Below are 13866 nucleotides of genomic sequence, written 5' to 3'. Positions count from 1 at the left end.
TGCAAATAAAAAATAATTGTGGGAAATACTAACAACAGTTTAATTAAATTAATTAAAAGGTAAACACATTGAGTAAAGAGTACTCAGGATATGGCAGGATATTTATATCCATATATACACATATGTATTTGAAAGGCGGAATATCAACTATGAACCAGGAGTATTGTAGAATATATGAAATTCTAATAGTGGAATCCAATAATGAAGATAATAACTGTTTATGTAATTAAAAGGTAAATCTATATATGAAGTATAAATAAATCTTAAAACAAATAAAAAAATCAAATAACTTACTATTGAATTAAAAACAAAATTACAAAAATAAAATGCACATAAAAAATATAAAAATAAAACAACAAAACCTAAAATGAAATTTAAACTAATAAGAAGTGAAATAAAGCAAAACAAATATATAATTAAAATAAAATAAATTAAAAAATCTAAAGAATTAAAAGAAGTACAAATACAGAATTAAAAAAGAAGTTAAAAACTAAGAAATAAAACAAAATTAAAAAAATAGAAAGTAGGAACTAATAGAAAAAAAGAGAAATAATAAAAAAAATATAGTAATCATATGCATGACCGGCTTATAACAGGTTAACATAAATAATTTTGAAAAGTAAATAAAAATAAATGAATAAAAAATAAAACAAAATAAAAAAAAAAAATAAAATAAAAAAAAATAAAAAAATAAATAAAAAAAAATAAATAAATAAAAAAAAATAAATAAAAAAAATAAATAAAAAAAAATAAATAAAAAAAAAATAAATAAAAAAAAATAAATAAAAAAAAAATAAATAAAAAAAAAATAAAAAAAATGAATAAAAATAAATAAAAAAATAATAACAAACAAGTAAAAGCGTGCTAAGTTTGGTCGGGCCGAATCTTATATACCATCCACCATAGATCGCATTTGTCGAGTTCTTTTCCCGGCATCTCCTCGTAAGCAAAAAAGGATATAAGAAAAGATTTGCTCTGCTATTAGAGCGATATCAAGATATGGTCCGGTTTGGACCACAATTAAATTATATGTTGGAGACCTGTGTAAAATGACAGCCAATTCGAATAAGAATTGCGCCCTTTGGGGGCTCAAGAAGTAAAATAGAGAGATCGATTTATATGGGAGCTGTATCGGGGTATAGACCGATTCAGATCATAATAAACACGTATGTTGATGGTCATGAGAGGATGCGTCGTACAAAATTTCAGGCAAATCGGATAATAATTGCGACCTCTAGAGGCTCAAGAAGACAAGATCCCAGATCGGTTTATATATCAGCTATATCAGGTTATGAACCGATTTGAACCTTATTTGACACAGTTGTTGAAAGTAAGAATAAAATACGTCATGCAAAATTTCAGCCAAATCGGATAGGAATTGCGCCCTCTAAAAGCTCAAGAAGTCAAGTCCCCAGATCGGTTTACATGACAGCTATATCAGGTTATGAACCGATTTGAGCCATACTTGGCACAGTTGTTGGACATCATATGGAAACACGTCGTGCAAAATTTCATTCCAATCGGATCAGAATTGCGCCCTCTAGAGGCTCAAAAATCAAGACCCAAGATCGGTTTTTATGACGGCTATATCAGGTTATGGACCGATTTGAACCATACTTGGCACAGTTGTTGGACATCATAACAAAATACTAAGTGCAAAATTTCATTCCAATCGGATAAGAATTGCGCCATCTAGAGGCTCAAGAAGTCAAGACCCAAGATCGGTTTATATGACAGCTATATCAGGTTATGAACCGATTTGAATCATACTTGGCACAGTTGTTGGATATCATAACAAAATACTACGTGCAAAAATTCATTCAAATCGAATAAGAAATGCGCTCTCTACAGGCTCAAGAAGTCAAAACCCAAGATCGGTTTATATGGCAGCTATACAAAACATGAACTGTTTTGGCCCATTTACAATCCCAACCGACCTATACTAATAAAAAGTATTTGTGCAAAATTTCAAGCGGCTAGCTTTACTCCTTCGGAAGTTAGCATGCTTTCGACAGACAGAAGGACGGACGGACGGACATGGCATGGCGACATAAAATGTCACGACGATCAAGAATATATTGGGTTGCCCAAAAAGTAATTGCGGATTTTTCATATAGTTGACAAATTTTTTCACAGCTTGTGACTCTGTAATTGCATTCTTTCTTCTGTCAGTTATCAGCTGCTACTTTTAGCTTGCTTTAGAAAAAAAGTGTAAAAAAGTATATTTGATTAAAGTTCATTCTAAGATTTATTAAAAATTCATTTACTTTCTTTTAAAAAATCCGCAATTACTTTTTGGGCAACCCAATATATACTTTATGGGGTCTCAGACGCATATTTCGAGGTGTTACAAACAGAATGACGAAATTAGTGTACCCCCATATTATGGTGGAGGGTATAAAAAGTTGATGTTTATTTTTTAATGTGAATTTTAATTTTTAATTATAAAAAAAAATATAAATAATTAAAAATAAAAAACTAAAGATAAATAATGAAGAAAAAATTCATAATATATATTCAAAATAAAAATTAATGAAAAATTCTAAATAAAAAAATTTCAATAAAATGTCAAAAAATAAAATCAAAGACTAACAAAAAAAAATAGAAAATAAAAAATTTTTAATTATAGTAAAAAAAAATTATAAATAAATAAAGATATATAATGAAGAAAAAAATCATAATAAATATTCAAAATAAAAATTAATAAAAAAAAGTACTAAATAAAAAAATTTTAATAAAAAAATCAAAAAATAAAATTCAAGACCAAAAAAAAATAAAGTAGAATATATCACAAAAAATTAAATAAATAAAAAATTAATAAAAAAATAAACAAAAACAAAATAAATTAAAAATTTGATGTTGAATAATAAAAATTAAAATAATGAAAATAAGTCAAATTGCGCAACATTTGACGTATCCAAAAAATGTCAAACATAAAGCTGTGAAAAAGATCTTCAATTCAATATTTTAAAATCTATGAAATAATCCCATTGAATTGCCTTAGTGAATATAAAAATAAAAAGTAATTGCAACCACAATGGTGATTATATTAAAAATAAATGCGTAAGGATATCGTCGAGTAGTGCGAAAATAAATAAAATATTACAATTATGGAAATTGAATATTGAAGAAAAATGTGTAAATTGAATAAAGATTTTCCCAGATATATAGTTTTTGGTGTTAACAGCTTTTACAAAAAATATTTATAGGTGTTCATTCTACGTGTGCTAATAACCAATTTTTAAGAAAACATTTTCTCAAATAAAAAAGAAAATTTTTAAAAATAAATTAATAATTTAAATAAATCAAAAATAAATTAAAAAAAAAAACCAATTCCAATCTCAATTGCAGTTTTTTACACGCATGAAAAAACAATACTCAATCGATTAATAATTAACCGTGTTGTGAGCCAGCGTTTTTTGTATAATTTATGTATATTTGTAAATAAATACCCAATCTAGTCATCTTTGATTTAATAACGCCGCCTCAGACGTAATAAAGATTCGAAATTCCTGATGATGAAATTTCTCCACGAGTTTATGTTCGATTCGCGCAATGGCGAAGAGATGGTATTGACAGCCCAGGAAATGGTAATTATTCGCTATTTTTTTTAACAAAATTTATTCACGTTTTAGTTGTTAAAAATAAAAACAATGTAAATAAATGCATCAATATTTATGACTATTAAAGAAAACTGTAACACTGAGGGATTTTCAAATAGATTCGCTCTTTTTATCATTTGGATGTGTGTAAGTAAGCCAACTACATCATGGTCCATCAACCAACACAAAGCCGCCTTTATGACCATCAGCATCATGACCATCCTCACCACAATTTATGTAGTAAAGCGGTTGAGTGGCAGTCTGACTAAAAAAAAACACCAATATCTTTATTGCTTTTATTTTACCCTTCTTCATTATACATTTGGTTTTCGAACATAAAAGCGCACAAAATAAATGGAAAAAAGGTCTAAATTAAAATATATATTTTCCGGTTTCAATTATTGGAACATTTCTGTATTTCTGTTTTCCCCCCTTTGACCACTATATTTCAACTATACATTCATCAGAGTAGTCACCGTTTTTTTTCTTTCTTCTTCATACTCACACAGTGAAGAGGGGTAGATTGTAGATGGCAGGCCTTTTCAGCAAAGGATAGATAAACACACACACACACAAACAGACTCACAAGTACATATGTATATGTGGTGGTAAACGACTTCATGCACAATTTTTCTCGTTTTTTAAATCATTTTGTGTGGAGAACAAAAAACAATTTTCCGCTTGATTAGATCTCATTCCCATTGGTTAAATTATGGAAATAGTCCCCTCAAGCCATATACCATCACTGTACCGAGTTACTAGTTTACCCAAATGCTGAAACCACCGATGAGACAGAATTGTGTTTCCAACAATCTAGCCCGGAACTATTTATGTTGTGGCTGTGAGGGGAAAGACAACTGATCATAAACATCAAATTAGAAATAAATTATTGCGCCCAATTGAGTTGCAAATTTATTGGAAATGACAAAATTCTACCAGGTGTGGACATGATGAATATTCCATTGATGTACAATGGATATTTTGTACAAAAATTGTGGGAAAAAAAATGTGAAAATGTTGTCGGGCAATTAGTGGAAATTGGCTTGCAGCACACCTACAAGATGTTGTGACGAGGTTTTATATGTAAAAAGAAAATAATAAAAAAGAAAAAAAAATTAAAAGAAATATATAAAAATTTAAAAAAAATATATAAAAACTAAAAAAAAATGTAAAAAAATTAAAAAATGATATATAAAAATTAAAAAAAAATTGTTAAAAATTCAAATTAAAAAAAAAAAAAATTAAAAAAATATATGAAAATTAAAAAATACAATAAAAAACAATAAGAATAAAAAAATAGAAAAAATGAGAAATAATAAAAAAAATAAAAAATCAATAAAAAAAAGTTTTTAAATTTAAAAAAAAATTAAAAAATAATTTCAGTAAAAATATAAAAATTAATCGAATTACTAAAAAATAATTAAAAAATATATAAAATTAAAAAAATACGTACAAAAATTAAAAAAAAATGATAAAAAATATATAAAAAACCAAAAAAAAAATATATAAACTAAAAAAAATTTAAAATATTTATATAAAAATTAAAAAGAATACATACAAATTAATATAAACAAATTCAAATTAAAAAAAAAACAATAAAAATAAAAAAACAGTAAAAATAAAAAAAAACAATAAAAATAAAAAAACAATAAAAATTAAAAAAATATAAATGGAAAAACTAAAAAATAAAAAAAAAATTAATTAAAACTAAAAAAAATCAATAAAAAAATTTTCAAATTTAAAAAAAAAATTAAAAAATAAATTCAGTAAAAATATAAAGAATAATCGAATTACTAAAAAATAATTAAAAAAATATATAGAAATAAAAAAAATATGTATAAAAATTGAAAAAACAAATAAAAATTATACAAAAATTAAAACAAATGTATGAAAATAAAAAAAAACTTACAAATTAATATAAAAAAAATCTAATTTAAAAAACATATATATAAAAATTAAAAAAAACTATAAACATTTAAAAAGACAATAAAAATTAAGAAAAATAAACAGAAAAATAAAAATTAATAAAAAAAATTTAAATTTAAAATTTCAAAAAAAAATTTAAATTAAAAAAAATAAAATTGAAACTAAAAAAAATTAAAAAAAATAAAATTGAAATTAAAAAAAATAAGAAAATAAAATTGAAATTAAAAAAAATTACAAAAAATAAAATTGAAACTAAAAAAAAATTACAAAAAATAAAATTGAAACTAAAAAAAAATTAAAAAAACACTAAAAAAATTTCATATTTAAAAAAAAAAATTACAAATTAATTCATTAAAAATATACAAATTAACTGAAATACTAAAAAATAATTAAAATTAATTAATTTAATTAATTAAAATTAAATAAAAAATATGTAAAAATTAAAAAAAAAATATATATAAAAATTAAAAAATAGAATACAAATTAATATAAAAAAATTCAAAATTAAAAAAAATATAAAAAAACTAAAAAAAAAAACAATAAAAATTAACAAAAAAAAAAATAAAATTTAAAGAAATAAATAGAAAAAATAAAAATTAATAAAAAAAATTTTAAATTTGAAATTAAAAAATAGAAAAAGAAAATTACAAAAAAATTAAAAGTTAAAAAAAAAATTTTAAATAAGTTCAGCAAAAATATGCGAATTAATAAAAATAATTAAAATTTACATAAAAAATAAATAAAGTGTACAATAAAATTAAAAAAAAAACAACAAAATCAATTTAAAATTTAAAATAATAAAAAAAATTCAAATTTAAAAAAAAATAAAAAAAATAAATTCAGTAAAAATATACAAGCTAATTGAATTACTAACAAATAAATATTAAAAATAATTAAAAAATATATAAATATATATAAAAATTAAAAAAAAAATAAACATTTATTAAAATTTAGAAATTAAAAAGAAAAAATTTAAGAAAAATAAACATTAATAAAAAAATTTAAAATTAAAAAAACATGAAAACAATAAACATTAATAAAAAATGTAACAAAAATATGTAAAAATTAGAAAAAATATATATATAAATTAAAAAGAAAACAATTAAAATTACAAAAATAAAAAAATTAAAAACAATTAACAAAAATTAAAAAAAAAAAAAAAACATTGAAAGCTTAAAACAAAATTAAAAATAAATTCAGTAAAAATATATGAAAAAAATACGGTCTTGAAATAATTCACACAAACGGATATTGCAGACCGCAGGGTTCTCTGTTTCTAGCACCAATGAAAAAAAAGAAAAAATCTATTTTTTTTTTCTTTTATTTTTTGAAAATTTAAATTCCATTGCATGATATTGTCTGGCTTTAAACAAAAAGCACTTTAAAGTCAGCAAAAGTGTGTTGTTGCTAAAAGCATTTGACTGCTTTCCCTTATCGCGATTTCAATTTCGACCCAGAAATATCATCAACGGGCGATTTCAAATGGATCATGGTGCTTTAAAACCATTTCAACTACAGTAAGTTTTAAAGCACACATCTGCATTTGAACAAGTCTCTTTAGTTTTGTAATAGCATTTGACTGGTGTCCTAGATCGCGATATCGTTTGGCACCACACCAAACTCATCAGTAGGATCTTGTCAAAAAGTTTTGTCTTCTAAGTTGAAAATATGATCTTAAGAGTATTTTCCTTTTGTAGCACAGCAAGCAAGAAAATTACTCCACTTTATATATTTCTACCAAATGAAGAGATATAACTATTACAATAAAACAGACTTCATATGTAAAGTATTTATATATGAAAATATAAAAAAGTATTGGAAAAAAACTATTTCAAAATATTAAAAAAAATTAAAAATATTTTAAGAAAATATATAAAAAAGTAATAAAAAAGATTTCAAAAATTTTTAGCAAAAAACAATTAAAAATATGTAAAAAATAATAAAAAAAAACAATATTTAAAAAAATTTAGAAAAATATATTTTAAATATAAAAAATACGAAAAATATATATAAAAAAAAATATGAAAGAAAAGTAAAGTAAAAAAAAAAAAACAAGTAAAAGCCTACATGTTTGGGGCCGACTCTTATATACCTTCCATCACGGATCGCATTTGTCGAGTTCTTTTCCCGGGTACAAGAATAGAATTGCTATGCTATTGGAGCCATATCAAGTTATGGCCGGATTCGGAATTCAATGTTGGAGACCGTAGTAGTAGCCATTATTTAAAATTTTAGCCAAATCGCATAAGAATTGCGCCCTTTAGTGGTTCGAGAAGTAAAAAAGGAGATCGGCTTATATGGGGATTGTATCAGGCTATAGACCGATTCTGACCCTATTTGACACGTTGTACAAAAGTTCAGCCAAATCGAATAATAATTGCGCCCACCAGAAGCTCAATGTGACAAGACCCCAGATCGGTTGATATGGCAGCTATAACAGGTTATGGACCGATGTGAACCATATTTAGCATAGTTGTTGGTAGTCATAACGAAACACCCAAATCGGATAGGAATTGCGTCCTCTAGAGGCGCATAAAGTCAAGATCGAAGATCGGTTAGAATGGCAGCTATATCAAAACATAGACCGATATGAGCCATTTACAATCCCAAGCAACCTATACAAATAACAGGTATTTATGCAAAACTTGAAGCGTCTAGATTTACTCCTTCTAAAGTTTGCGTGCTTTTGACATATGGACGTACGGACATGGCTAGATCGACTCCAAATGTCATGACGATCTAGAATATATAAACTTTATTGGATCTTAGACGAATATTTCGAGGAGTTACAAACAGAATGACGAAATTAGTATGCTCCCATCCTATGGTGGAGAACATAAAAAAAATATAAAGAATATTAACAAATGAAAGCGTGCTAAGTTTGGCCGGGCAGAGTCTTGTATACCCTCCACCATAGATAGCATTTATACCCCATTTAGTGTACCCCACCCCAAATGTAGATACCAAATTTTTGATTTTAGTTTATAATAAGAATGCAAACAAAATATCGCTTAAAGAGCCCTAACCACCGGTAGCGCTAATGTTAGCAAGTCCGCCTATGAAGCTGAACGCCGGGTTTCGAATTCTGGCAAGAACATCAGAAACAATTTTCAACACCACATCTAAAACCCCCCAAAGAGATATAAAAACCAATCAGGTCATTCTGGGACTCATACGAAAGGTATTTAAGAGTAGAAAGCGAATCAAGGAATCCGCCCCACATCTAGACAGTCCCAAAACGGATATATTTTTCGACCATGGCCATATGAGGCTCAATTGAAAGGTCTTTGGGAGTAGATCATAGAATTGATATCCACTTTAGGAACCAAGTATCTCGGGGTCCGTCCCAACCCTAAAACAAGATGATATATTTACCGATCATGGCAATATAGGGCTCAAATAAAAGATATTTGGGAGTAAAGCATGAATTTGGTTTCCACATAAGAGGCGAAATGTCTGAGCGCCGTTTTACCCACAATATACTCCGAAACAATACTTATTCACCTGGCTAATAATTTCTGACTAATACCCCAGGTATTTCCGTTTAAAATTTAATCGCAATATCTCACTTCCCGTTCAGATTAACTTCCCTCTTGTATAAAAAGGAGTTCCCCCTTATCGTTGGGCTAAAACTTGAATGGAGTAACGCTCATTAAAAGGAGAAAAGTTACTCCGCTGTTTGTTAATGGGATATTCGTGGTAAAATTTTATTAATGGAATGATGAGTTTACTATACCCCCCACATTCTATAATGTTGGGTAAAGAAATATTCCGGCACGTGTTGCTTACTCAAAACTAATTCATTGCATGCGAATGAGCCATTTATGGTCATTGATGACAAATCATTTAAAGCTACACATTGGACTACTTGTATATCCTACAGCAAAAATGCAAACTCATTATTGCCATACATTGTCCTATTTTTTTTTCGGGGGTTATTTGTAAAACATCCTAATTCTAACTATTTTGGTCAAAATCTTCGACTGGCTGGTATTTTTCGGATTAACTTTCAATCGAATTTCCTTTTGTCGTATGGTTGCTTTCTTCGTATTCTGTTTTTTTTTTGTTTTCTAATGGTCTTTGTTGGCATATTTACTGAGTTTCTTTCTACCGGGTACTTATTATGTGTTGCCTTTTAGGGATTCTCTTTTTATACTGCATGTGTCTTCGTAGTACTTGACTACCGAAGATGAGTGAACCATCCACTTGAAAGGTATTTCGCTTGTTTTTCTGTTCTATTTTGCTTAGTAAAGTACCATTGACATGAAAGTAGCTACACGCTAAGAAATGAAAGTAAAATAATTATGAAAAAATTGAACCAAGGATTAAAATAAAAAAAAAATTTAAAAATTTAAAAAAATTATAAAAAAAAAAATTATAAAAAAAATTATAAAAAATAATTAATATATTAATAAAAAATTATTAAAATATTTATAAAAATTATAAAAAAAATAGAGAAAAAAATATAAAATAAAAAAATCTTATATATAAAAATCAATTTGTGTTTGTGTGTTCCTTATAGACTCAGAAACCGCTGAACCGATTTTCTTGAAATTTTCACAGATGGTGCATAATGATCCCGGGGTGAAAATAGGGTACTACATTTTTGATATCTGAAGGGGGCGGCGGACCCTACCCCTTACCTTTATTTTCAGAAACGCCAGATCTCGGAGATGGGTGGTGCGATTTAAGCGAAATTTTGTGTATTCTCATATAGTACCCTAAAAATAAAAATTTGGTATCCAAATTTCGGATGGGGTACCTAGGGGGGCCGCCCCATCCAAAAGCCTAGCAAACATATATTTAGACCAATCACAACAATATGGGACTCAAATGAAAGGTATTTAGGATAAGAAAACGTATGTGATATCCAAATGTCGGACCAAGTGTTAGGGGGGCCACCCCAACCACCAAAACACCCCTAAATCGGACATATTTACCGACAATGGCAATATGGGACTCAAATGAAAGGTATTTGCGAGTAGTATACGAATATAATATCCAAATGTGGGTCAAAGTTTCTGGGGATCCACTTCTTCCTCAAAATACCCCCCAAACAGGGCTTATTTGCTGACTATGGGAATATTGAGCTTAAATAAAAGGTATTTGAGTGTAGAATTCGAATCTGATATCCAAATATGGGACCAAGTGCTTGAGGGGCCGCCTCCCCCCAAAAACATCCCCCAAAGGGGACAAATTTACGACCATAGCAATATAGGCCTCAAATGAAAGGTCTTTGGGAGTAAAGCACGGATCTGATATCAATATTTCGGAAAAGTGTCTATGGGGCCATCCCACCCCCACGATACCACTCAAATAAGAAGTATTTGCTGACTATTGCAATAAAAGGCTCAAATAAGAGGGTTTTTAGAGTGGAACACCTTATAAGTGTACATCGGGCGATACATATATATTGGAGCTATATCCAAATCTGAACCGATTTTGATGAAATCTAGCAGATATGTTAAGATCAGTAGCAAAACAATCCGTGCCAAATTTGTGCAGATCGGTTGAAAATTGTTGCTACTAAGGCCATTAAAGTGCAAATCGGGCGATACATATATATGGGAGCTATATCTTAATCTGAACCGATTTTAATAAAATTTTGCAAATATGATAAAATCAGTAGCAAAACAATCCGTGCCAAATTTTGTGCAGATCGGTTCAAAATTTTAGCTACTACGGTCATTTAAGTGCAAATCGGGCGATACATATATATGAGAGCTATATCTAAATCTGAACCGATTTTGATGAAATTTTGCAACTATTTTAAAATTAGTAGTAAAACAATCTGTGCGAAATTTTGTGCAGATCGGTTGAAAATTGTAGCTACTACGGTCATTAAAGTGCAAATCGGGCGATACATTTATATGGGAGCTATATCTAAATCTGAACCGATTTTTCCAAACAGCTATAGCGTTCGTTCTTGGCTTAAATAAGTGGCATGTGCAAAATTTCGTGATGGTGGGATAACAAATACGACTTGTATCTTGATTATAAGAATAAATGGACTCGCAGATGGACATGGCTAAATCGAATCAGAAAGTGATTCCGAGTCGATCGCTATTCTCCTTCTTAGCGTTGTAAACAAATGCACAAATCTATAATACCCTGTACCACAATGGTGGTGTAGGGTATAAACATTATAAAAGAATATTAAACAAGTAAGAGCGTGCTAAGTTCGGCCGGGCCGAATCTTATGTACCCTCCACCATAACTCGCATTTGTCGAGTTCTATGCGCGATCTCTTTTTAGGCCAACAAATAATATTGAATAAGAACTATTATGCTATTGGAGCTATATCAATTATAGTCCGATTCGGATCATAAATGTATGCTGAACATTGTAGAAGTCATTGTGTAATATTTCAGTTCATTCGGATATGAATTGCGCCTTGTAGTGGCTCAAAAATCAAAATCGGGAGATAGGTTTATATGGCAGCTGTATCAAGGTATTGATCGATTCAGACCATATTAAACACGTATGTTGAAGGTTGTGAGAGAAGCCGTTGTACAATATTTGTGCCAAATCGGATGAGAATTGCGCCCTCTAAAGGCTCAAGAAGTCAAGACCCAAGATCGGTTTATATGACAGCTATATCAGTTTATGTACCGATTTGCGCCATACTTAGCACAGTTATTGGAAGACGTAACAGAACACCTCATGCAAAATTCCAGCCAAATTGGATAAGAATTGCGCGCTCTTTTGGTCCAAGAAGTCAAGATCCAAGATCGGTTTATATGACAGCTATACCAGATTATAAACCGGTTTGAATCATACTTAACACAGTAGTTGGAAGTGATACCAAAACACTACGTGCAAAATTTCATTGAAAATCGGTCGAGAATGGCACGCTCTAGAGGCTCAGAAGTCAAGACCCAAGATCGGTTTATATGGCAGCTATATCAGGTTATGGACCGATTTGAACCATACTTTGTGCAGTTGTTGGAAGTGATACCAAAACACCACGTGCAAATTTTCAGTCAAATCGGATGAGAATTGCGCCCTCTAGAGGCTCAAAAAGTCAAGATCGGTTTATATGACAGCTATATCAAAACATGGACCGATTTAGCCCATTTACAACCCAAATCGGTTTATGTTTTTATATAGCTGTGATATAAACCGATCTCCCGATTATACTTCTTGTGTTTCTAGGGAGCGCAGTTTACATCTGAATTGGCTGAAATTTTGCAAATCCAAATAATCTGAAATTTTGCACAACAACTGTGCCAAGTATGGTCAAAATCGGTTCAAAACCTGCCATATAAAACGATCTCCCAATTTTACTTTCTGTGCCTCTGGAGGGAGCAATTATTACTCGATTTGTGTGAAAATTTTTAGGTGGTATTTTTCTATGACTTCAGCCATGACAAGTACAATAACTTCATATAGCTCAAATATATGCGAAAAAGTTATTGAAAGAACTTCACAAATGCGATCCATGACGGAGGGTATAAGAGATTCGGCCCGGCCAAATTAAGCACGCTTTAACTTGTCATCCAAACTACAGTTTGCCTCCTTTTTTCTTCAAGTGTATAAAACATTTAACCTACCTCTTGGTAGTCAGTCAGTCAGTTAGTCGTCTACCAGTATTTCTATTTTTCTTCACCAGCAATGCTGGTTGGTATGGCATGAAGGCATATGCCAAATAGATGACAACTGACGTTTAACAACAACTGAATAAACGAACCAACAAATCGACAAATGAACAAACTAATGGTTGTTGCTGAATTTTCTAAGCTCCTCTTTTTCTATGGTCATTCATTTGATGGTTGGCTGCTGATGCGATGTTCTTTGTGGCTATAGAGGTCTTTGTACTCTTTGACATAAGCGTTTAATTTTCCACACAGTGGGATGAATGGTAATAAAATTTTGCAAAAGCAAAGAATGGGTATACTATGTATTTCGCTATCTATAAAGTTTATGTACTTGATCGACATAAAATTCTCTGTGTGTATGTCTCTCTGCCCGTCTGTCTCTCTGTTGCAACCACTCTGTAGTTTTGCAAAAAAAAAAACTAAAAAGACAAGTAAAAGCGTGCAAAGAAAATCTCCGATCATTTAGCTCGTCTCTAAAGAAAAACAAACAGAAATTGTGAAATTTAATATTTTTCGCCCTAATAGGCAAAATACTTGAAAATGCAAACTAAATTTAGTTAAACGTCATAATTTTATTCATCATACCAAACTTTTGTCAAACCAGCAAAAATTAAAGTTTCTAGGAAGGACGAACAAGGATAATCGAGAGACCGATTTCTATGGGTTATAGACTGATTTGGGCCGTACTTGGCACAGTTGTTGGAAGTCGTAACAGAACACCGCATACAAAACTTCAACCA

The 13866-nt window shown here is 29.0% G+C and overlaps 1 protein-coding gene across 3 annotated transcripts in view; it reads left to right on the top strand.

Moving 5' to 3' along the window:
* LOC106081092 (maternal protein pumilio) overlaps nucleotides 1–13866 on the top strand; it is an 809199-nt gene that overhangs the window by 60335 nt on the left and 734998 nt on the right. Inside the window, exon 1 of one of the 3 annotated variants that reach the window (XM_013242816.2) lies at nucleotides 3250–3590. The exons of the other annotated variants lie outside the window; for them this stretch is intronic. Coding sequence (XP_013098270.1) covers nucleotides 3516–3590 — 75 coding nt within the window. The 5' untranslated portion in view covers nucleotides 3250–3515. Of the gene's footprint in view, nucleotides 1–3249; nucleotides 3591–13866 lie in introns of those variants that run through there. 3 annotated transcript variants of the gene reach the window in all.

Source organism: Stomoxys calcitrans, chromosome 2 (assembly GCF_963082655.1).
Source record: "Stomoxys calcitrans chromosome 2, idStoCalc2.1, whole genome shotgun sequence".
In the NCBI taxonomy this organism is placed as follows: Eukaryota; Metazoa; Arthropoda; class Insecta; order Diptera; family Muscidae; genus Stomoxys; species Stomoxys calcitrans.
The sequence above is the reverse complement of the archived record's forward strand: the minus strand, read 5'-3'. Positions and strand labels throughout refer to the sequence as shown.